The sequence below is a fragment of the Glycine max genome, chromosome 4 (assembly GCF_000004515.6).
Source record: "Glycine max cultivar Williams 82 chromosome 4, Glycine_max_v4.0, whole genome shotgun sequence".
Classification (NCBI taxonomy): domain Eukaryota; kingdom Viridiplantae; phylum Streptophyta; class Magnoliopsida; order Fabales; family Fabaceae; genus Glycine; species Glycine max.
Genome location: NC_016091.4, coordinates 47301444 through 47327033, shown reverse-complemented (window position 1 = coordinate 47327033; position 25590 = coordinate 47301444). Strand labels below are relative to the sequence as shown.

The 25590-nt window shown below is 34.1% G+C and overlaps 2 protein-coding genes and 1 non-coding gene across 3 annotated transcripts; all 3 read right to left on the bottom strand.

Moving 5' to 3' along the window:
- Positions 1 to 1117: 1117 nt before the first annotated feature.
- LOC100777771 (BTB/POZ domain-containing protein At2g13690) lies at positions 1118 to 3663 on the bottom strand. Its single transcript, XM_003522441.5, has 2 exons — positions 2944 to 3663; positions 1118 to 2209 (listed from the first exon to the last, which is right to left on the bottom strand). Exons 1-2 carry the CDS (start codon positions 3541 to 3543, stop codon positions 1274 to 1276), a joined length of 1536 nt encoding a protein of 511 aa, XP_003522489.1. The 5' UTR covers positions 3544 to 3663; the 3' UTR covers positions 1118 to 1273.
- Positions 3664 to 7266: 3603 nt separating this feature from the next.
- Positions 7267 to 21936, bottom strand: LOC100777245 (callose synthase 5). Its single transcript, XM_041015008.1, is given in 43 exon segments — positions 7267 to 7847; positions 8269 to 8454; positions 8537 to 8587; positions 8891 to 9688; positions 10121 to 10350; positions 10478 to 10590; positions 11018 to 11101; positions 11183 to 11298; positions 11380 to 11499; positions 11582 to 11693; positions 11804 to 11993; positions 12202 to 12270; positions 12357 to 12482; positions 12565 to 12674; positions 13275 to 13426; positions 13509 to 13626; positions 13712 to 13806; positions 13914 to 14037; positions 14554 to 14714; positions 14791 to 14889; positions 14891 to 15076; positions 15162 to 15284; positions 15619 to 15705; positions 15811 to 15860; positions 15939 to 16020; positions 16106 to 16166; positions 16267 to 16319; positions 17236 to 17570; positions 17721 to 17835; positions 17917 to 18042; positions 18117 to 18195; positions 18308 to 18384; positions 18468 to 18605; positions 18736 to 18862; positions 18980 to 19071; positions 19256 to 19348; positions 19463 to 19591; positions 19700 to 19810; positions 19936 to 20032; positions 20120 to 20241; positions 21237 to 21337; positions 21461 to 21701; positions 21827 to 21936. Coding segments are annotated over 42 exon segments (5850 nt in total). The 5' UTR covers positions 21642 to 21701; positions 21827 to 21936; the 3' UTR covers positions 7267 to 7616.
- LOC113001551 (small nucleolar RNA J33) lies at positions 12195 to 12273 on the bottom strand. Its single transcript, XR_003266945.1, has one exon. It is a non-coding gene; the product is annotated as a small nucleolar RNA J33 (small nucleolar RNA).
- Positions 21937 to 25590: the final 3654 nt, after the last annotated feature.

Genomic DNA, 25590 nt, shown 5'->3' with positions numbered 1-25590 from the left:
ACTGATTAACAGGTTTCCTCAACCAAACAATTTATTTATACATTATTCTATTTTCTGTTGTTTTTATCCTTTGCTAACATCAAATGCATTCATCCCTAGACGAAATATACGAATATAAGAAATGTCTGCATTTAGCCCCAGATTGATTTGACTTCAAAATTCGTAACTAAGATATAACTAAAATACTTGTTCGATTTACGGTATTTATTAATTTTTACCGGTAACATTAAAATATCACGTTTTCACTTTATTATTTTTTATTTTAAAAGCTTTTTAGAAAATGTAATATCAAACCCTTACTCTACTTGCCGATAAAATTAAAACAAAAGCCTTACCCACTCTGCTTTTATATAATTTAATAATAATTATTCACTTTTAAGTTACGAGCGAAAAGAATCACGTAAGCATATAGTTTTGGTCGAAATTAAGAAGTCTTTGCTTGTAATTTGCAAAGATATCCTTAATATTACATTTTATATTCTTACAAGGGAGGTTGTTGTGAATGTTAAAAAAGGCATGGGATCCTGTGTAATTAAAAAAAAAATCAGGTGCCAGTATATATTTTTTAACATTGTTATTATGATTATGAAAATGCTAGTGTTTTAAAATTACTTGTTTTTTAAATGTAAAGTAAATGTTATGCTTGCATGATAAACACTCAACGAATGCTTAATTAAGTTGTTGTACTCAGACACATCTTCCATTCTCTTTTCTTCCTTTACCATTAAAGTCTTAAAAGAACTACACTTAAAATTATCTGTTTTATCCAAACATTATCCTTGGGTATAAACATTATCCAAACATGTAGAAGTAATTATCGTTTCAATGTTAAAGTTCTAATTTCAAATTTTATTTTAATCTTAGTTTTTCCACACTTTTTCCATCTTTCTAATTTGATTCCCGGTCATTAATTCGATCTAAATAATCAGCTTAATCCGACCCCTAAAAGGTTTAATATCAATCTAGCAATACGGGCAATCGAATTCCATGAAGCATAACTTGAATATATATTATGTCATGACTTAGTGACAACTTATTACTGCAATAATGCATTCAATTCATTAACCTAACCTAAATTGGACAGCATGGTGCCTCGAGCAATAAACAAGAAAACAAATAGAGGAAAAATCCTCCTACCATTTAGGCATGAAATAATCACCAACAATCTGTGGAGTTTATCTACGTTATTCAGTGTACATAGTCCAGAATCCCTCACCTAGTTGCAACTTTTGCACACTACACAAACATTTGAAAGGACAAATAGTGGCACATTTTACCTTGACTCAATGGCATCAGTTTCAAAGCCTCTTAAGAAAGATCTGCGCCACCAAATTTGGAATGCCTTGCTTAGATTTGGACATTCAGTTCCATGGCTTGAGAAGTGCCTGAACCATTCCATGAAGAGCATGTATTGTTGATTTAGAGGTAGAGTAAGAAGTGTTTGACCCATAGCCTCTTGCAATAACTTTATATCAAGCCCTCTTCTGCATCTCTGAAGCCAACCAAAGTCTAACAACATAGGCCTGAACCATGCCTGAAGAAGTCCCAATCGAGCTTCTGACCGACATTGCAATTTTCTGGTAGCCATGGCAACAAAAAGCATCGCTGACACACGACTTAGTTCATATCTAACCATAGGAGATGCATTTTCATGCATTTTAATAAGTTGGTGTTGATCTGCCCATATGTTCACAAAGTCCTCTGCTATTTGCCCATCAAGCAAGATTTCCAACAACCAGTTGATGTTATCAACCTGTCTTGCGACACGTTCAATCAATGGCCTATTCTTATCTTTCTTTGCCAACCTTTCAGTGTCAGATGCCTCCTCAAAGAGGCTTATCAATGAGTCCAGACACAAGTGGCAAACAGAATACAGATCCTCCTTGCTGAGGTCAAGGTGATTCTTCTCATACACTGAGCTTTTGCAAAGAAGACCCTTCACTAGTGACTTCATTTCATTTCTTGCATTGGCATCCACACAAGTGGTAATTGACCAAACTAGCTGTCGCGCCACATTTGGCTGGGAAGAAGAATCTACTGAATCGTGCAAGTAAAGCCTTCCTAGGATGTCTCTTGTTGTTGCTTCATCAAACTCGAATCTTGTGAATAGGCTTCTCAGTTTTTCTTCTTCTTCTTCAGTCCAAGGCATGGCTTCAAGGTATTGTAAACACGACAAAACACCCTTAGTGAACATGATGCCTGCTGAAACCTAGAATTGCAATCAAACAACCATGTAAGAGACTAAAGTGGCACCAATCTGCAGGCACAGCACCAAAAAAAGTTGCTTCAATACCAAAGTTATCAGAAAATTCATTTGCAAGCACATTTTATCTTAATATTTTCTTCTAATTACATGCGACTCTTGGAACCTTTCCTAAGAAAACAGTCCATTCCCTCCGACCGAAAACTTTCCATGGCAATATAAATAAAATGAATGCAGTGACTAGCTAGGCATGAAACCCAAAAATCTTGGAACAATTATCTAGACACATTTTGTGTTACTCTCCTGTCAAAATTGAACTTTAGCTTAATTAGGTTAATTATCGAGGCAAAACTCTAATTCCTATTAGAAAAACAGACAAGAAAAAAAACATCTAAGATATAGTATCTAAATTTTGTCCCGGACAGAAATTTTCAGCCATCACAATTGTTCAAGCGCATTATAAAAACCCTCAATCAGAACCACATAACTGAAGGTTGAAATAAGAACAAAAAAAAGTAAAATCCATAGCCATGTCATTTAAAGGCACAAAAACGCAGACCCATAATTTAATAAAATACAAATTTCATTTTTTTATATAAGAAAGGTAAAGTAGTTAATGTGCTGGAAGTTAAGTTCAATTCGGTAATACCGAGTTTGATTCTTGGTCAGGAGTTGCTTTCTCCTAATTAATTGGAGGGTTGAGAGGAAAAAAAAAAGAAGTAAAGTGGAAACCAACGAACCTCCAAAACGTCAATGGATCGAAAAACGCCAATGTTAAGAAGCCTCTTGGTGACGCCATCATCGTTCTCGAACATGAGCTCAATGGTTTCTCTGAACACTCCCAAGTTGTCAACTTCCGGAACCTCTATTCTACACATTTTGTTGCTACCACTCGAAGACCCTTTCTTGTAATCCTCTATCAACCCCGCGAACACTTCCGAATTCGCGCAGAGAACTCCTGAGTTCACTTCCAGAACCATGCACCCGCCGTTCTTTCCTCTCAGGCTCATCCTCACGTCCCTCTCGCCGGTAGCCGCCGCCGGAGATGGCGGCCGCGGCGGCTCCGGCGAGGGAGGGGGAAAGGGAAGAGGTTCTCCGGCGACGGGATCGGAGTCGATGGGGGAGACTCTTCCCGGGGAAAGGATCCGGCGAGGGTCGATCTTGACTGGGATGCGGGATTTGGGGGAGTTTGGGAGGGAGAATGCAGGTTTGGAGTGAGGCTCGGAGTTGCGAGGGAGAGGTTTGGAGGAGTTAGTAAGGTTGTCGGGGCTGGAGGGAGGGACGGCAAAGGAGCAGCACCACGTGCGGCGGCGGTGGCGGTGGCGGCGGTGAGGGTCCATGTTTTGAGTAGTGTTGTGGGAGGAACATTGATGTTGCTTGTTTGATTTATTTAACGGCAAAGCGTCATGGGGTGTTGTTGTTGCTTTTTAACCTTTTCTTGGAACAATTTTGTTTTGTTTTGTTTTTATTGGGAATCGTGAAGAAAATGAGGAAAAAGGTTCTAAGTTGAGTGATTAATCGCTTGAGATAAGACACTTCTACTAATTTAACTGTTCGGGTTAGTTTGGAAAAAAAAAACTAATTTTTATAAATTCACCTAAGAGATATTAGGGCGTGGGACGAAAGCTCCTTAAGTCATTTAACACTACCCTAAATAAATTAGAGATGTGTCAGCTTGAGAGGAGAGAACCAATAAAAAAAAAGGTACAATTTATTTGAGAAATTGACCAAGCTCAACCAACGTAAAAAAAATTAAGACCAATGGAATTTGAGTTGAGTATTTTAATTATAAATTAGGGAGAGGGGGTTCACCATATATTAGATTAGGTATAAGTGAATTGAGTCTGGATTCATTAGAGTCAAGATGTATAAAAAATATTCATAAAAGTACTTATGTATGATTTATTAACAAGTTTTTCTCATCGACAATGAGATTCATTATCGCATTTGTAAAATATGAATTTAATCCTTTTTAATTAGATCAATTTTTATTCAAGATTTAATCTTACATTATTTTTTTATTAATAGGAAAGTACGACGACCATACATAATTATATTGAACTAAGTTAACGAACGAATCTAAACCTCTTTTTTTTGTTTAATCTTTAAGTTAAATCCATTGAGTTGACACACTCATACTCCTCAAATAAATATTAGTCCAACAAAATCAAATGCAAATATATAATAAGTAAAACATGCTGAATTAGAACAAAACAATATTCTCTCTTGTCATTTATATAATAAATAATAAGATGTATTTTGTTACCTTTAATTAATTTATTTCTACTATTATGAGTAATATTATCAAATATAACTATTACTTAAATTATTTAATTTTATAAGTATTTTAAAATAAAATTTAAGTCAATGATATCATTAATTAAGAATGATTATTCTAAATATTTTTTATTGATTTTATTTGTTTTGTATAAAGTAAAGAGAGTAAAAAAAATATTATATGGAAATGGGATAATATATATAAGAAATTGTGCAGTAATAAAACGAAAAGTAATTGACTGAGGAATATATAACATCCTTCTTGGAAGTAGGAAATTATAATACTATTACCAGTAGTAGAAATGTAGAATATGAATATCTATGTGAGCCTTTTTACTTTGCTTGTTGATCAGGGAAGGCATTACTCTCCTCCTTTCGGATTCCATTCCATTAAAGATTTAAAGGATCGTGTTTGCTTCCACTTTCAATGTCTTATTATATTTTGCTTCACTCTTAATCCAAACACCATTTGGGGATGGCTTTTGTTTTGTGTTTTAAGCACGAGCATGGGTTAAATAAGGGACAATGAAAATGTTGTGTTGCTTGCTGAATAAGTGTTTTATTGGCTAACTAAACATCAATTTAATTAATTTAACAGCAATAGTAATTTATTTAGTCAAAGTTAATTGATATTTACTTAGCCAATACAATTAACTTTAATTAGGAAATATTACCGTTAAAGTTAACAGTAATAGTGTCTAATAAACAGTAGTAATACTGATTTGGTTGAAGAAAAATAAATAAAAATAGAATAAAATTAAAATTAATTGACAAGTTATAAAATAATAGAAAAGAAATATATCCATGGAGTAAATTACTATTTTAACCTTTTATTATTTTCAAAACATGATATTTACAACACTTTTCCTATTCCATAATAGATTTCCTTGCACCTCATTCATATATATATCCCGAATTTGTCTCTATTAGATTAACACTTGTCTCGTAATATTCTTTTGCAGAATGGAAATGTTGAGTTTCCTATTCCATAATAGATTTCCGTGCATGTAGTAATAGTAATATAGTACCAAAGTAAGGTCTGCATGTATTCCTCCGCTGCACGTATATCCATTGATGGCAAGACAGTAAAAGCTAATGCACAGTTATAATTTCTTCTCTAAAATGCTCATATATATGAGAGAGTTAAAAAAAAAAAAAAACCAGTGGGTCTCACACAATTTTTCGAAAATTTCTACACACCTCAATGCTACCAAACCACGTACCCCCATTTGTCAAATTCTTTGCTCTTCTCCCACTTTCATTCCTTTTCTCAGTTATTTATGTGCAACCAAACCCATCCTTAAGCATTACATGTATTTGCATATCTATACCATGGGGGGTTCAATTTTATTTTTTTTCAACAAAATAAATAATGATAATGAGGCATGAGAGGCCCACAGACAATGTATGCATGTCATGATTGGTGATATAGGTTGGTTAGTGAGTTGTAAGTAGCAGATGCATCGCAAGCCCTATAGATAGGCTATGCATGCATAAGCATGTCGATATAACGTAGCAAGAGAACAGAATTTCACAGTTACGATGCGACATCACATAACTACAACAGTTCCCTATGCTTCAAATAATTCATTATGTTGCTGTTCGACCGTACACACATATATGTCACTTGGCCCACGGGTTTATAACTACATAGTTTGACATTAAAGAGATATTTTATCATAATGTCGACGTCAGATGACGCTAATCTGAAACTATTTCAAAATAGTTCCCATATTTAATGTGATTGTGTTAGACTTAGAAAAATAACAATGTAACACCCAACACGTACCATCTTCCTCAATGTACTTTTTTGCCCCTTGTTGTTGTCGCCATTCCTCATTCCTCACCAACCCTCTACTATGTCACTCTTGTTGCAACCGCCGCTATATATCTCCCCTCCATAACCCTCTGGTATATTTTTTTTTTATTGTTTGTTTTTTGCTTCATGGAACTTTTTTATTAATGTATGTTATTGATCTGTTGGTTTTGACAAGAGGAAAAAAGGTACGGCTCTCTTTATTTTAAAAATTTAAAATAAAATAAAGAGAGAAAATATAAGTTAAATAATATTTGGAATCTGGGGAAGTAGTTATGAAGATAAAATAGCGGGAGAGAAATAGTTAGAGTCTTGTTAACAAATGCACAAGAGCATTAGTTAATGAATAAAAAGAGTAAAGTTTTTTGTAAAAAAATCGTATAAGAGCGCATTTAAAAATCATGGAGGAACACATTTTTGTGGATTTAATTTCTTTTCCTCTTTTACTTGGGAAACTAGATAACATGAATCATAGTTATTTATGGAGGCGGTTATAAAGATAGAATAAGACAAAAAAAAAAGTGTAACTAAACAAATCTTATAGCTATAGATATTATATTTTGTGATGGAATTTCGTTATTGAATTTTGTTGTGTTGTTATTGGCTGAATATAGTTCTCGATTTTTCTTAAATCTACGGATTTAATTGGTATAGATTAACAGCGTAATTTTTTTTTACACTGAATCAAACACAAAATGCAACAGTTTAAAAAATCTTCTCTTCTTTATGTTTGACCTTGGCTATGTACTTTATTCGCACAATTTCTACTTTCAAAAGTGATCGACGATTTCGGAAAAGTGAACACGATTGGGAGATTCAAGTTCTGAGGACAATTTGGGTTGGGATGGCGGTTTGAGTGGTTCAAAGAGTAGCGTCGACTGTAAACTGACGCTAATTTGCATCGGCTGATGGCGGACGTTAGTACAGTCAGCTTAGTATACATTAGATCAGTACAATGCTAAGAGAAGGATTTTAAGAATATTTAATTGAATGTTGGTACCGTAAGAGGCCAGGAAAACGAAAACAAGAAGGGCAACAGGTTACAATTTTAGAACTATGGAATTTGGATATAGTTCTCTCTTCCGTATACAAGATTTTATCAACACTGACTCAAAGAATTCTTCCACTAACAAACATGCAGACCCAGAGTTAAGGACTGATGATGATACTATCTGTTATACATACACAGTCCATATGCTGTACGTGCTCCATAACAAAATTTTGCATAGAAATCTCTCTTAGTATGCCTGAACTTTTTATCTTTATCTCAACTTGTGTCTGCAAGTGTAACAAATAGCTTCAGAGGGTTTGGTTCAGTGGCTACTTATTCTTCTTGCCACCAGCCAGAATGCGCTGGATTTGAAGTCCTCGGCTGAATGCTTGGTTGAACAGCAGCCTAGTTTGGAATTCTGAAACAAATGGGAACCAAGCTAATATGGCTACTGGTGCAAAAATAACCACTCCCATCAAGTATTCGTAGCCCCTTGCTAAAGCTTTGACAGAACCCCACATTCCAATGCCCTTCACGAATGGCCTGCATGCTTGTCCTATCTGTACATATATAACGCCACACCAATCAGAAAGAAGTGATTTTAAACTCACTGTATCAATAGGAATCATGAGAGAAACTTATCTAATTCCACGAATGAAGAAAGACATAAAGTTACTTGATTTTTATATCTCATACATTACATGTAATCTAATATTTTGAGTATAGCATTTAATTGAATTAGTCATTGCCATGATGTTGAATCATGATACTCGAGTCGGAAAGATGAAACAAACCCAAAGTAATGATTAAGCCAGAAGATGGTGAGTGGAGACTACGGAACAGGTACCAAGACAAATTTAAGAAGGTTCAAACATATGGTCAAATGTGTATGGGACACAAATTAAAGTCTAGTGTATATTCAGCATGATCAAATGAGACCAAAAACACCAAAGCAAGACACAACAACCACTTAACACATACCTGAATAACTGCCCAAGCTGTTGGCAAAAAGGCTAGGAGGCTCGCAAAGATGTCTCCAACTGTGAGACTCAGCAGAGTAAACATTAAGCCTAGAGCAACAATGGCTCCAATGAACAGAAACAATTTGAGAAGACGAAACATCAACTGGAAATCTGCACTGAATTGCTTTCTACCCATGGATACAATCTGCAGTTTCAGATGCCACTAATTAATAAGATCATTATCAAGCACAAGCAGAAAGAACAAACTTTTTTTAATCATCGAATACCTTAAGGATAACCATGACAGCTACTATCACTATCCAGGACAGAGCATAAACCTGAAGAGAAAATGTATGTGAGAAAACTATTATCTACATATACAATCATTTTTGTTATTTCTTTTCTTTTCTTTATTTTTGGGGGAAGGGAGAGGAGGCAATGATCTGTCCCGAGATCATGGTATTTGGAAAAGGACTAAAAGTCTCCTATATACAAGGAATTACTTTGTCTCATCCTTGTTAACAGCACTTCACTCACTCTCAATTACTGGACATTGGTGTTAAATAATTTGAACCATTTTGTGTGGTTCCAGAATTTGACATAAAAACATTAAATGAAATTAAAATAGCAAGCGTAATTACCAAGATGCTCTTGTCACCTCTGGCTACATTGAGATGATACACAATACCATACTGATAGACAAAGAAACGCAGGTCAAGTATAATCTCACATATCCGCCCCAGAAATCCAGTGTGCTGCAGATGCTCCTGTTCCTCATTCCACCATGACTCCCAACTCTTGTTTGAAGGAACACCAATACCACCTCGAATACTTATCCACTTTTGCCAATCATCCCAGTCCTCAACTATCTTCTGCCATTCAAACCCTGATGGATTGAAAAGGAAAGGAGAAAACAGAAAAGAGCAGACCATAAACCACATTGACCATGAGAGAAAGCCATATGACGTTGAATCAGGTGTTGCTGATCCATAAATCTTATAACATAAGAGCAAAATTGTGAGCTCAATCCCTTTTACAAAGTGACTCCTAGAGTACATCCTGTAATTTTCAGCAAACTTCTCATGGCGAACAACAAAACCACGCCCAGTTGCTCTGTACTTTGCCCCTCCATGCAGAAGAGTGCGCCCAAAATAGTGCAGCTTTGTCCCTAGGGAGAAAGTAAAGAAAACAGGTGCTAGCTGCAACTGCATTATTATGAGCTCACCGATAGCAGTTCTGAACCCTCTCTCTAGTCCAATTTCCATGAACATGGGCAAAGTCATTATAAGTCCTAGTTGAACAAGGGATTGAGAAGTTAATGCTGCCTTTAGTGCATCATCTCCCTTTCTCCTAGCCAACTTTACTATTGCAGCCTCAAATCCACTCAAAGACAGGTACAGTTTGCCATATAGGAATGCATAACATGTGAGGACCACAATCTGTGAATCAGCAAAAGAAAGAATTACTTCAATATGCAGAATTAACAATTCAACAGAAAAAAAAGACATGTAAATAGATATGTAGCCAAGACAAATTATATAGCTTCCCTTAAGAAATTGACATTTCTCACTGTAAGAATACCCAGTTAGGTTCTCATTTTGTGGGGAAGAGACACATTGTTTAGTGTTCAAGTGATAAGAGATTAATTTCCACATACATCAATCATATTAGGATTGATTGGTTTTTAAATACACTGTTAGTATTGGTTTTTTTTTAGTAGAAATTAAACTCATGGGATTTACAACAATTCATGTGCACCGCTCAACTAGTGAGCTTGACCCCTTGGTTTAATTTTAATGAAAAATAAACATAATTGCATCAGTAAACAACAAGTACTGTTTTTGCTATATCCTAAATGCATTAACCATTACCACTGAGCTTATATAAAATCCAATGGTCGTGAAATAACATGATAGCATGCGGAAAAAGTCAAAACGATGTCCCAGCCTGTAGATATCTCTGCTTAATGTCTGCTCTCCGTTACCACAAGCCACTTTTGCTTCAAAAAGTGAGATTTGATTGAGCCCAACATCTCTACCCTTTCCGCATTGGATATATTCATGATGAGTAATATTTCCGCGTCTTAGTGTTGAGTTGAATCCTGCATAGGCAAAGGCATATAACGTACCCAAAAAAAAAGCGTATGATGCAATGTGCCAAAAAAAAAGTGTATGATGCAGAAGAAATATCAAATGTCAGTGCAAAGAAAGATGTTTTAAGAATGGTACCAGCAAAAATATCCTCGCTCAGATTGATGCCACAAGATGCCTTGCTGATTCCTCCTCGAGTTATGTGAAAAATTCTATCAAAAACATCTGGATGACCATAGTGGAATCGCACCCTAGAATTGAACAAATCCATCATAAGCCAGAAAATGTGCAATCAGTATTATATCCATTCTAATAATTTATCTCTTGCAACAGTAGCAGAAAAGATGCTAAAGGGGAATTTCAGAGTTCACTAATTATTGTCTCCAAAAATTCAAACAGCATGGGAGATGATGACACTCCAACAAGACCAGTGAATAAGAGGGAGAAAAAGAAGAAATATGCAAAACGCAGATAAGTATCATTTGAGTAACACGTTGACCTTTGAAAGTAGTTTTATATATATTACATGCATTTCTCTTTTAAATTAAATCACTGCTTTAACTTTGGATGAGATCTTGTACTAGCCAATTGTTCAGTTAGAGGTTCCTGATTTGTCCTAGAAGCTAAACAAGTACTTGCAAGTCAACCATGTCATGAAATCACTAGAGGAAAACTTACTTCAGTGGTCTTGCAAGAACTCTTTGACCAATTGTGACAAAGCTTGTTTCTTGATTTGACATAAACCAAGCCAGGGAAGAGACACTGTAGCAAGTGATAGAATTAAGTAATATAGTAACTTAACATGACAAAGTGCTTACTGCATGTGGATACAATTCACCAGACCTGCCAGTAAAGATGTGCTCACGAACACCTAATATTGTAGGTCGTCGCACCCCATGATCTTCATTAAATTCTTCCAAAAGATTGCGCATTTTAAAAGCTTCTTCCAAGTAATTATCCTAGAAGAAATTTGCAATACACCATTTCAATAGGTCAAACTTTATAGTGTTTTTCACTTATTAATGTTTATAATGTTTTACCTGATTCATGTCAATAGTCTGAAGAGCTTCGCCTCTAGTAAAAATGATGGCATGATTTTGATTTTCAGGCTTCCCTTCTCCTATCTTTGCTGGACCAGGCAATTTTATTCGAAATATTTCCTTCACAGAAAATAATAAAACTATAAGTTCTATGGTGACTACAAGTAAATTAACTTACTTTCTGACATCAATATGCATTTACTTGGTCAAGATTGTCCACAGCTTTGACCAGTACAGAGTAATAAACTTTCTGTACTTTTCCTCCTTCTCTTTCTTCAATTTCATCAATATAAGCCACACGAAGTGAGGGATTGCTACCAATCAAGAACCAGACATTATATTATTAAATCAAGTGAATTTTAGAAACTAATGGGAAAATATATTGCATTTGAACTAAGTTTAATTCAACAATTCGAGAACATACTTAACCATCAAATTCAGGATGTCTGTTGCACGACGGTCTCCACTACGCTTCTGATTCCCATAGTTCTGACAGGTGGCGACGTATGTAAACTTCATGTCAGCAACAGCCTCTAAACTGGCATATAAGGATCTATGGCTCTTTTTATCTTCCTCAGATGGAACAGTAACAGCTTTATAGCCATCAAGTATCTCTGCCCACAAGATAGCAGAAAACCATACAATCAGCTATTCTTGGTAGATAACTATTCTTTTGTCATACGTAATGAATTTCATATAAGTGAGAGTTATGTATAAACCATGGCCTAGGATTTGAAAAGGCTATAGATGACATGCCTGCCATTGCCACAGTATCAACTAGACTAAGGTAAATAGCTCATGTTAAAAGGAAATCTTATTTACCCTGTTCATTTGCCATATCAAGAAAAGCCTGAAGCTTAATAGCCCGCCGGTAGTACATCATTCCCCTTACTGCATTAATGTATAAGTACAATAGGAAAAATATTAATCCACCAAACCCTGTCTGTGGGGATGGAGAGGGTGGAAGTCACTGTTACCTGTCCTGCTAAGAGTTTGTCCTCGTAATGAGGCCCAGTGTCGTAGCTGCAATATGTGTTCATCTTTCTCCCATATCTCACTATCTTTCTTACATTCAAGCCGTTCCATGAAGTTAGTCCACTCATCTGGTAAAATTACTACAATTTAGCCAGTCCTTTTTCTACTAGCAAATTACAGTCAAGATATGTAGTGTTAGTTATTACAGACCAGGGTAGATCTTTTGCAGGTAATATATGATTGACACACCATCTTCATTTTCAACCTCAAGGTCATTCTTGGAATAGACAGTCTCTTCACTGTAGTATGGAGTTAGAACACTGCAAACAAAAGGCAAAATGCTATTTATAAGCACAAGACAACTTCAGAACACATCAGATTCAACATCAATGCATCACAAATTGCTTTAGAAATAAAATATTGAATAAACCAGAAAAATATCATTTGTTTGTAATTATATAATATTTAAGAATTAAGAGACTAAATATACAGAGAAAGATAGTAATAATCGTCCTCTCAATTTAAGGAAAACACTATATAACCCTGATGGTCACAGCATCTATAAACTCTGGTAGGATTTCAACATTTAATATGAATTATTTTAATGTCCACAAGAATAGGATGATGTTCCTGCAGTTTATTATACAAAGCATGACATTTGCATATATCTTCATGGCCAAAAGTTCCGTACGAAGAACAAGCATCAGACCTTGTTAGAAACGGTTTCTATTCCTAGGGAATTGATGTCTAGATAGCTGAATAGACAGATTCATGTATAGTGACTTGTTATTTTCCTAGGGAGTTACATTTCTTTTTTTTGTTGTTCTTAAATAAAATTCATTCTGAAATGATTATAAATACTCATGCTCCTGAGTGCCTTTTCACTCAAGCATTTCACCAAAATCCAGTCTTCAACAAACCTGAATGACAGCATTTTACGAACTCGTGGAGCACGTGGCATGTCCATGAACAATGAATTGGTAAAGAATGCAATCCTTCTGCGTGCTTCAAGGTTTGTTGGAACCTCAATGGCAGATTCCTTCACCGTCAAAAGTAAATGAAGACGTCTAATCTGAAACAGCCATAATTATTCTTAAGTTACAGAAATATCTGGAAAGTTAATAATAATGTAAACTGTGGTTAATAATAATTACCTGTTCCTCCCATTGTGCTGTAACCAGAGGAGGGAATAATACTGCGGGTTTTGCATCTGTACCAGCAAAAAGTTGCCTTCCAGTGTCCTTACTACTATGATTAAGTTCTGCCAACTCACTGATGAACATCACATTATTCATTATTGTTTTAATGGAAGAGCCAGAAAAATTATTATATTCCAAATTCAATTAAGTTAACCAACCTTATCTCATTTACCACCATATCACGCGTAAACACTTCTAACATGTCTTGCAACAAGACCACCACTGTACCTTGCTTGGATGAATCTGCATCTTTCTGTAACCAGAAAAGAATGTCTAAGCTTCTAAATAGGATAGTTAGAGACAAGAAGCCATTAAGACTACAAAGGTAATATATGATTAGTTTTCCTTTAAATGACTCACCAAGATTTCCACAAGCTCCACAAACTTCTTACAAAGGGAAGGCAAAAACCCCATTCGAAAATTTGCAACAAGTGTATTCTTAGAGATGCTGTTTTCAACTTCCTTAATGATGACAGAGATTGTCCTGTTCCATTACAATGAATTCAGAACTAACGATGATGACTGATGACATAATTTTAATGAAATGTCTATAACTTAATTTTATTCATTAATTAAGAAAAACAACACAGGCAGCTGACACAAAATTTGGGTGACCATTAAAATGCAGTATGCAATTTTGAGTTAATGAAGTTAACCATATATTCCTTTTATTTATTTTGAGTTAAGTAATCCAGAGTCCTGACAGACATTTACAATATAAATAGATACAAAAAATGTATGTGCACATCAAACAAGGCTAATTGCTTTTCATGAAATAGAAACAGCAAGAGCCAAATGTGGAGTCTGCATATAAAATAAACAAATAAAAAAACACATGGGAAAAGAAAGCTGGATAGAATGCTAATAGAACTGGATCATAGTTTTGCTACCCAAACGAAATATGGCTAAGGTTATTTATATTCTTACATTTATAATGATTCTAGTAAGAATTGTAAACTGAAATGGACAAACATCAACAGGAAAGGATACTGAAAGCTACCTTTTTTCAGCTTCTCCTACTACCAAAGCATTCAGGACATTTTTAAAAGATTCATAGCATTCAATCACAGCACACTTCATATATTCATCTGCACATATGCGCCTCCAAAGATCAGAGTCCTTTCCTCGAAATTGAGCTGCCATATCCAGTGCTATGGGAATCTTCAAATGTAGACAGCAAGTCAATTATATGAACTGGTAACAAACACAAGCATATTAAAAATTAAATCTCACAGACCTTGCTTGCAAGCAGAAACGGTGGCCACTGAATTATTTTCAAGCTAGGATCTGATGAGTATGGAACCATCAAAAGATCCATCTCCCTGGAGTAATGCAATCATAGTTCAGTAATCAAAAGATGAAGGAGAAAGAATAGAAGCTAGGATTTAGGAGAAAAAGCAACTAAAGAGTTTGGCTCAGAAGCCTTTCCTATCACTTATGATATCTTCCTCACGGAAACTGCAAATAACTTCATTCCATAATTGAGCAAATTTAGCAGCTTCACTCCTTCTGCTTGCAGAAATCTACACAAACACGGAAAATATGTGAAGATAAATAATTATATTTAGCTTACTCTAGTTAGCAGCAAAATGAAAATGTGATAGAAACCTCGGCAAATCGCTTCGAGAAAGTGAATCTCTTTTCCCGCTTCTTGTCAGTAGGAACCAAGTATGTGTTGAATGCACCAGGCAATGACTGGAACCGTGATCTTAACATGGTCAGAGTGCGTATCTGTGTAAGCAAATGAATAACATTAACTGGGTGTTAAAGCATTGTGACTTGAAGTATTATATCTCTTTGGTTCCTTGAGTTTTCCAATCTCAAGCTCTTCCATAAAAAGGGAAATTTGAGTGTATTTACATTTTGGAAACTTCAAAATTTCATAATACATGAGCATGACAATCTAGTACTTTGTGTCCTTAAGGGTCTCATGACTTTCTTGATTAAATAGGTTTGTTTTTATTTTTGGTATGCATACATATCTTTCAAAAGTGAAGAGAATCAATAAAATAGTCAATTCCCAACTTCTCTCCAGATATAGAAATAAGATAAAATTGACAACGACCTCTCCAAGACGATCGAAGGCTCCAATAACACCACCACAAATAGTTGAGAAGATGGAATACCAGATTTGAGTGTCCATGAAATAAACCTGCATTTAAAATGTAACCTGAGATGTTTACACTGAAACAATTTATCCCAAACAAATGAAAAGATTAATATATGTGAACATAACCATGAAATATAGCATACACACCATAAGTACAGGGGCCCAAAGTGCAACAACTGCACCATAGTTATGTCGAGCTGCATAGACCAGAAATATCAGATCAATAAAATTAACAGAAAGTTACAATGAACTCATAAAAAATGTGAAGAAACTACCTTTGGGGAAAAACTCATGCCAACCAAAATCAACATGCCTAATGCTCATTATGTCTTTAGTTGGCTGAACTAGAGGTTTGATCTGAAGAGACAACAGTTAAAAGAGGCCAAACAAATTCAAAAGGCATTATTAAGAAAATAACAACTATAGTTCTTGTAATAATTACCTGCACAAAAAAGCTGAATGAAAATTTAGCAGCCAAGAGAATCACCCAAAAAAGAGTGTATCTGAAATTTAAAAAAGAAATAGACCATAAAAAAATTCAAACAAATAACAAGAGCACAAACCTTAAGTAACTTGAATAACATAGTATTATGCAAAACTCACTTTAGGAGAGCAAATTGATTCTCATGCATTCCTCTTCCGACATAGATTCTTGGCTGCAAGTTAATTATCCATGTTAGAAAATTAACAAATGATTCTAAAAAGTTCAATGTTATTTAAAAGAGACATTTTTCATCAATATAGACAGGCTTATGAGAGATTAAAAGTCACCGACTCATTGTCCATGCATTTCTTAACATCCAAAGAAGTGTTGTTTAGAAACAAAAGTTTGCGTCAACAGTCCCTTTGTTTGGCAGTTACCCACTTGGTAAAAAGTAGGTGTTTCCCCTCTCCTGATTTGAGTTTGTCAGATCAAGCTTTAAACCACAATTGCTTCAAACATAAAACTAGGACTATAAACTTGGATGCTTTGGTATATCATAGACATACCCTTATGATTGTACAAAATTGGGGTCATTAATAAAAGGGTCTTGCTAACTAGTGTCTTAGGGTATTAGTTAAGGAATTAAAAGGATAAAAAAATTTATTCCCAGGAAAATATATTACAATAACAGACTGAGGCATGTAAAGTCAAAATATTTCTTAACTAAGTGCGTCTGTATTGCAGTGCAACAAAAAAGAAAAAAACAAAAGTGCGTCTGTATCAGTTCCTACCAGTTATGGAATGTGCATGTGTAAACACACGTGTGTGTACATGTATTGATGCATTAACTAATAGCTTCAAGCATTTGGGTCTTTAAGGATCACACTGACAACAAAGCCTTTGCCCAGTATATTATCTATATGCTCTTCACGTGACAGAGGTCAGAGTTTTCCAACAGAATAAAATTGACAAAAAAAATTGCTTCCTACTGATTTCCATAATCAGGTGGATATATGCATTAATTTCACATTGAAAATTGAAACAATAAAGCACACTGGAACAAGCATCATAACAATAGAAAATTTTCAATTTATAATGAAGAGAAATAGTTAAATGCACAAGTGAATCAAATAAGATGACACAAGTACCTGTGACCACCATAGGAGAAGTCTAATAATGTGCCAGTCCGAGTTTTCAATCCAACGCCTAAGCATTGGGAAAAGAAAGAGAATAGCTGCTAGTAAATTTGGAAGCAGATAAACTGCAACTGCTAACATATACAATGGTGGAATCCCCTTTATTTTATCAGTAAAGGAAAGCATATCCTTGATAAAGTCAGGGGCGCCTTTGAAGGAATGCACATAGAAGAGTGGAAGAGCAACAACCCAAAAAAGACTGACAATGACTTTGAGAAAATTTCGTAGCACATCAGTAAATCTCCAACCATGATAGCCAGGAAAGTTCAGAGCCAGGTCCAATATACCTAAGTCAAAATAAAAAGGAGCTAATGTGATGTCACTTCTTCAACTACTAGCTAAAACAAACATCGGTAATAAAAATCGTGTAACCTGTCCTTCTGATAGTCGCATGATAAAATTTCAAATAAAAAGCAATTTAAGTCAATAATCATTACTTTGAAGTAAGCGTAGAATGGCTGCTGTAATGAATATGCTAGAGAGATCATATAAGACATCTTTCTGAAAAATATCCAACACTGAAATTCCTTTCCAGGCAACAATGAGCAACACCTGTAACAAGAATGTTCTGGTCTTGTCAGAGCAACAAGGGAGATAATGACATAAGAACTTCCTACTGTTGAAAACAAATACCTGCAAACCCAGTATATAGAAGGTCCAAAGACGATCAAAACTGCGGAAGATGTTCCAGAATGACCGGGTCTCAACAAAATTTGATTTGACAGTTCTTCCAGATGTTTTCTGAGAACCCTTTCTTCCCTGATATGGAATTTGTATGTATTGGACTAAATAAGTATTTTACATTCAGGAAAGTAACTCCTAAGGATAAATACCTGTGTCAAATTAAATGTTGATCTAAAAAATTCACCATCATCACGCATAGGCCATCCAAGAGAAAAGCAATCAGGTGACCTGAAACCAAATGTAACGCAAGTTAAAACAACAAATTGTCAATAACTGAAACATGAAACAAGCCAAAGGAAGTCAGTTTCAATGAGAAATAAAAACCTAAAGGCAAACGAACCAGAAATATTCATTTAGATCATCATAGTTGCACCAGGCTGAGTGAGGAGCTGCTCCATGTCTGCTCTTCTTGGCTTCCTGTATTAATTATCATGGTCATAATTCATCACTGAGAAGAAAGGCACCTGAAGTTGATGATTTCCGTATCAGAAAAACCATACCGTTTCAATTACTCTGTATATGGGAGTTATAACCTTGCGCAAGAATGCCTCATCATCACCACCATAAGAAGGCTTGATGTTTTCACCAGTAACAATGCTGACATTTCCAGCCAATAAACCATGAAGTTCATATGCCATCTGAAGTTATAGTTGATTATTATTAATACACGCAGAAAAATAACCAACAAAAACAGAATAAAAATGTTACGTTCATCTGCAAAAACATTCTGGCACAAGATATTGCAACATATGAAAAACTTGTACTCACATTATGAAATATGTAGCATAGACACTCTGGCATGAAGCGAACATTGGATGCTTCACCCCATATGAGAAGATACAAGCCCATATAAAGTAACTTCCTTTGTTGTATCTCTTGCTGACCTGGAGGGAGTCTGCATGAAAGAATACCATAGTCACTTTTAGCACAAATATTTTCCGATTTATTCTTAGAAATACGATAGGAAAAGGCAAGAAAATCGTTAGGTGATGGAGAAAGTGTTATATCTTACCGTAAACTATGCTTTCGTCCCAAAAATTTGCACCATGTTTTGTAATTCTTAAACAGACTATTCATCACTGCATCAACAGCCCGATCATCAAGCTGCAGTTGTTTAAAGAAAGAAGAAGAAAAAAACAGTGAAGTTCAAGTATGGGTAAAAAGCAAAGCAGGCTATCCTGATAGCTAAATGAAATTTTGATGGAAGTTCTCTTGATTTCTGGTTTTGCTCTATTAAATCTATAAATATTTTGCCTAGTACATGAAGATGCGAGATATAGCTACATGCCTTGTTAAGAGGCTCGGGTTTGGGGTTTAGCCTTATGTGAGAGTTAGCAAGAAGCAGAATCAAATGCTCTCTCTGGTTCCTGACGTTGTCCCTCTGAGCCAAAATAAACCAAATAGATTAACAATTTGTGGGGGGGCTATACAAAAGATGAAGAAGTTAATCACAATCCTTCTCCTATCCCTTTCTATTTGGGAGTAGAAGACATGCCTGAAACCCAAACATGGCTCTAAGCCAATCAAGCAGATCCAATTCTCCAGTTCTCTGCCTTTGTTGCTCAAATGAAGTTGGCCAATTCAGGCCACGAGTATTCCAGAGAGCAGAAACAGACGCCTTAATCTACAAGGTGGAAATATAGACAAGGAAGGAACTCAGTGCAAAGCCAAACAAAACACAAACTCTCAATATCAATATCAACATCAACATCAATCGCGGCAGATGAGATACCTCTTCAAGCTGCATAATAGACTGAGAAGCCCCGGCAGAATCCAACGGAAGAATGTTGAAAGGCGCATATATCTCCGTCTTTTCCTGGACATCTCTAGCAGCCGCAATGATCTGAATGCACAAAAATCACTCACCCTTAATCCAAGCCATGAATGCTGAAAGAAAATTATGCGGCAAGCTACCTTTTTTCACAAGATGAAAATGAAATGGCAGTGTAAATATAAATTAAGACTAACCTCGGGAGCTACTTCTTCGACCTTCTCAGTCTTGTTAACGGCACAAAGCACTTCAAAAAGCACCCCGGCGGTCTGGTAAGCTTTCCCGAGCTGTGCTCTAAATTAAAGTTAAAATAAAGGAATTAGTTAAGCATGCCTTGTGATCTAAACATGGCACACACAGCGTAAAGGGTGTGTAGTGTACCTGTCTGCCTGCTCTCCTTGGTCAAGAGCTCTGACATAATGCTCATAGTATTGCTGATAATAAGCCTGGATTTCCCTTGCATCTGTCTTCTTTAAACGTCCAGCAAGACTGGGTCCATTGTCCTAAAGTTCCAGAAATCATGTAATTAAGAAGTTCAAGTAGGATGAATCAAAGTGCAACTCTTCCCTAACTACAGTGTTTAGGTGTTTTCCGGAGTCCATTACAGTTGGTCGGTCAGGGTAACTAACAAAATAAAAATTTGGTGTATCGGCGCTGAAAAGGATATCGAGATTGTGTGCCTGTCCATATATACGGTGTGATTTGCTAGGCGGAGTGATTTAAACAGTTCGAGAAGTATTCTAGAATTTAATTAACGACACTAATTGTATTTTTTAAAAAAGATCCAGTTGTAATTGATGAAACATTATTTTTTCTACTAATGAGGTGTGATTGATATTGTTGATAAGTAAATAAATGTATTTATTAAGGAATGAATATGTGTCTTATTAAAAAAGTTCACAGTAAATTATAGTAAATAAAAAAAAAGTAATTATACATATAAAGATAAGTCCACATTTGTTTTTGGTGAATTTTCCACGTTTCTTATAAGGCAAATGCTAAAGGGAAATATGCTTAAAAATGTATTTCACTATAATTTTTAAATGCGCTCCTCATACGATTTTTTATAATTTTTTTTTAATTTTAAGACATTGGTTTTCTTAAAATTAGGATTAAAAAATATATTCGTTTACTTTTATATATATAAAAAAATAAGAGTAATAATTTTCATTTGATGTCAATCCACGTTTTAATGTTCTGAGAAAATATTAACAAACAAAATTAAAAGAAGAATCAACTTATTATTATTTGATTCACTTTAGAAAATAAATATTCATTAATTAACTATTAATTATACGCATACATATATTTAATCATGATTTTAAGCATTAAGTTTAGCAATTTACTATGAATTCGATTAAACTATATTCATAATAAATACTTTAAAAATTATACTTAAAATGTTTTTTTTCACGTGTGTGTGTGATATGCCATTTTTCACGTGAGCCAAATCTCGTTGGAGACATGCGAGACGAAAGAGAGAGAGTTTGTTACGTACCCTCTCCAATCGCTGCAGCAACAGCGTCTTAAACTGCCTCACGCCACGTCCGCTGGAGCTCTGATCCAACCGGTGCGCCTTCTCGAAAGCGTAGAACCGACCTTCCAAAAGAACGAACGAACCAATTTCAGCGAAAACCGTTGCAGAAACGTGTCAAAAATATCAAAGGAAATGGAAATTAGAATCTGCATGTGTAAGTGACGTTAACGGCAACAATAACGTACATAGATAGGCAACCCTAGGGCGTTCGCTTTCGATCTCATTGGCCACTCGGAGAATCGGCGAGATGGAGGCAAGTGACGACGGAACGACGTCGTTGTCGAAAACCTCCGTCGAGAAGGTCGTGGCTGCGCTCCTCGACGGGCGCCGCGTCAGCGTGTGCGGTGCGGCCTCCAGAAACGACATTGCTGTCGACCACCACCACTACGCTCCCTACGCTACCACGAGCCTTCTACTCTCCCTCCCCTGTTCCAACATCAAATTCATCGCATGCAAACAATATTTAACACATTTAACCAATTAAAAGAAGAAGAAAAAGAGGTATTAAATGAGAGGAAATTGAAAAAAGTGTTTCGGTAAGTGCAATGTACCTCTTCAATGTAAATGAGAGTTGAAAACGTGAAAGAGAGGAGAAAGAAGGATTTCAGAAGACGCTGTGTTGCGGCGAGAGAGAAAGAAAAAGTGAAAAGGGAAATGTGAAGGGTGAGGAGATAGAGAAAGCGCGGGAGGAGTAGAAGAATATGAGAGGGGAAGAAGGAGATGACACGTGGCAGATGGAGAGAAGGGTTATTAGATGTCAGAGAGAGAGAGAGAGAAATGATTGGAAGAACAATGTTTACGGAAGCCAACAACACAAAAATGAGAAAGAAAGAGCAGCGAATTGTTGACACCAAAATTATCAACATATTTGTTTAATTTGAACGCTTCAAAGTCCGTTTTCTTTCTTTTCTCCTTTTTAATGCACTGGATCTGTTTTCATTTCTGTTAAGCAATGGTGATATTTATATATGATAAGATGAATGATACCATGAAAAGGTATATAAAGAAATTAAATATTAAATGTATAAAGATTATTGTAAATTTATTTAAATGCCTGGATTTCGTGTATATAATACATGGAATGACAACTAGAGAACATATGTGAATGCGTCTGGAGAAACTAATTAACTGAAATAATGGATGGAGTCTCAAATATCTGAAACGAACTTGACTACTACATAGCTCCATCTATGAGGATGGCGCGGTTATCATGGTCCCTAGCTTCAGAACCCTTTACCAATATTCTGTCCATTTCATGCAATTTACTTACCAAATTACTAAATATTGGCATGCATGCATGTGTTGCTACTTTGGCCAATCCTAGAAGTAAACCACTTCAATTCAATTATAAATAAAATAAAAGTACATTTAAGAAATCATTGTTATTATTTTCATTACAAACCATTTAATAACTGTTCGCTCAGTTATGTTTAATTGTCAGGAACATCATCTTATAAGAAAAACATGAAATTCCTTACAATATTGCTTCTGCTGCTTCCTAAGGAACAAGTTTGGTGCTTGCATGGGTCACATTCATTTATTTTTACGTATGTAGATTGAACACAGATCCCAGTTGCTATCTGAGCATTAATCACAAGACATTAATCACTATTTATTTTAAACATCTCATGAGTATTTTTCATTTATTTTTATCTTATCTCTCTTTGTTAGATTTCATGTAATCAATTGGCAAAATTATCCAATATATATATAAGTTACACTTTAAAAAAAGAGACGGTCGATGTAAGATTTGGATATTTCTCAACATTCTTTTTCTATCACATTATAAATTTTATTTCATACTTATATTTTTTTTTCCTCTTTTATTTCTCTCTATAAGTGTTGAATAGGTTCTTGGGTGTACATTAGATCACATTTTCCTTTTCATTATACTTTCTATTTTGGTTGGAGTTACTCGTAAACATGATTGGATTTTGGATTGGATCGCCACAAATGGCTGTCATTTGGTGTTACTATTGTGCAATTTGGATTAAAAATGATTAAGCCTTAACCTTTAACGTAAGACACAAAATGTAAAATAAAATTTTGGTTGACCATGGTTGTCGATCTTATTTTTGTGCTCTAGAAGAAGCACTTGGTTGCGACAAGGTCCCAATAATGGACACATGAATCCTAATCAAGAGTTAAAAATATTAAGTTAAATTTTAACCTAGAAAACTTAACAAAATAAGGCATCTGTAGACTAAACATTTGACATAAACAAATTTTATACCTTAATTAATACACAGGGATTAACTTAAGCTTAATTATTAAAAGTGATTAGTTAAGTGTTAATGAGAGAAAAAAATATTCGACTAAAAAGAGTCAAATCAAAACTTACATTAGTGATTTATATTATATATTTTAGGTTAAATGACTTATTTTGTCTTTTATTTTTTTTAGTTTAGTTATTTATGTTTTAAAAAATTTAATTTAGTTTTTTTATTCAATTTAATCATTTACTTTAAAAAATATATATTTAACACATTATCTTATTTTTTTTGTTCAGCTTAATCTTTTATCTTATTTTTTTAATTTGATCCATCAGTCTAATTAAGATTAATGTTGTTAATTATTTAAAAATATTTTTTTTCATTTTTTCTCCTTCTCCTCTATTTCATTTTAACAAAAAAAAAAATCATTCTTAAATAATTAATGACTTTAATCCTAAATGAATCAAAACACTAAATTGAATAAAAAAAATTATCAAAATAAATTTTTCAAAAGATAAAAGATTGAACTTAACCAAAAAAAAAAGATAAATAATCAAATTAAATTTTTTTTAAAATAAAAGATTAAATTAAACAAAAAAAATAAGATAAATGACTAAATATGTCATTTGGTTTATATTTTATATCTAAGTTAACTAGGAACATCAAAGTAATTTTGTTCCAAACTAATTTAAAATTGATTAAAATAATTAGTTTTAGTTGTAATAAAATTGGTTCAGATTTAAAGAAATAATATTTTTTAGAAATTGGTTAATTATAAATAATATAGTTAATATTGGTCCATTAGGAGTAAAGTTGTAAAATTGACCTAATTAAATTAATTTGTAGTTAAATAATTGATTTTAAATCATAAATAATTTATCTAAATCATATTTATATAATCTATTATTTTTATACTTAACTTAAATTAGTTCTGAAGATTCTAGTTATTATAAGACTCGTGAAAAAAAAGCACGTCAAAATGTCTTATCAGATTAATTTTCTAAAGTTAAGTAATCAGTATCGAACTTAAGCGCATTTTAGAATTTTTCAAAATATAATTTTAATTAATTATGAAATATTAATGTAGTGTCACAAGTCTAAAGATCAGGGCATGATCATATCAGATTGAAAATGACCATATTTAATCCGTGCTTAAAAATAAAGCTTAAGAGTTAAGACTTATATTCCATTAATTGAGTAGGTAAGAATCAGGTTAGTCACCACAAGCTAGATACAAGTCATGAGCTATATCAGGTTAGGCTGAATAAAGCTCAACTTCAAAGGAATTTGGAGGGGGAAAAAAAGACTTAAATATAATTTTGGTTTTTTTATTTTATAAAATTTATAATTTTTGTTTTCCTATTTGAAAATAGAGGCATATGATATCTATATTTTTTAAAATTCTCAATTTTAATTTCCTTATTTTAAAATAAAGACATTTAGTTTTTTATTTTTGTAAAATTTATGATTTTACAACTTTCACAAAACTGAAAGAATTAGTTATTAAGAGATTAATGTAATTTCATTTTTTTCTCACTAAATTTGGATTATATTAGATCAATTTCTTACCAATGAATGCTTTTCAAATGGGATGAAAGGTTAAAATTATAAATTTTATAAAACAGAAAGACTAAATATCTCTATTTTAAAATAATAAAACTAAAATTACATATTGAAAAAAGTATGAGGATTATATATTTTTATTTTAAAATAAGAGGACCAAAATTGTAGATTTTAAAAAATAGGGAACCAAAGTTGTATTTTAGCCAAAACAAAAATACATAAGAATGGTGCCTTTAGAAGAGAAAAGGAAGTGCATTTAGCAATTACCTTTAAATTAATTGTGCGCCTCTTGCTCATTTTATGCATGGGCTTCTGTCTAACTTTGCAACCAGCAATTGCCTGGAATATAACTTGGTTTCTTTGACGTAAAGGGCGCGAAAGAAGAAAAAAAAAAACATGACAATGTCAATATATTGATTTTCCACAGGTTAATTTGATTAAACAAATAAAATTAATAGAATAATATATTGATATTTAACATTTCAATTTAACTATAAACAATTTAAAAAAACTACCGAAATAACTTCTTAATATATGCA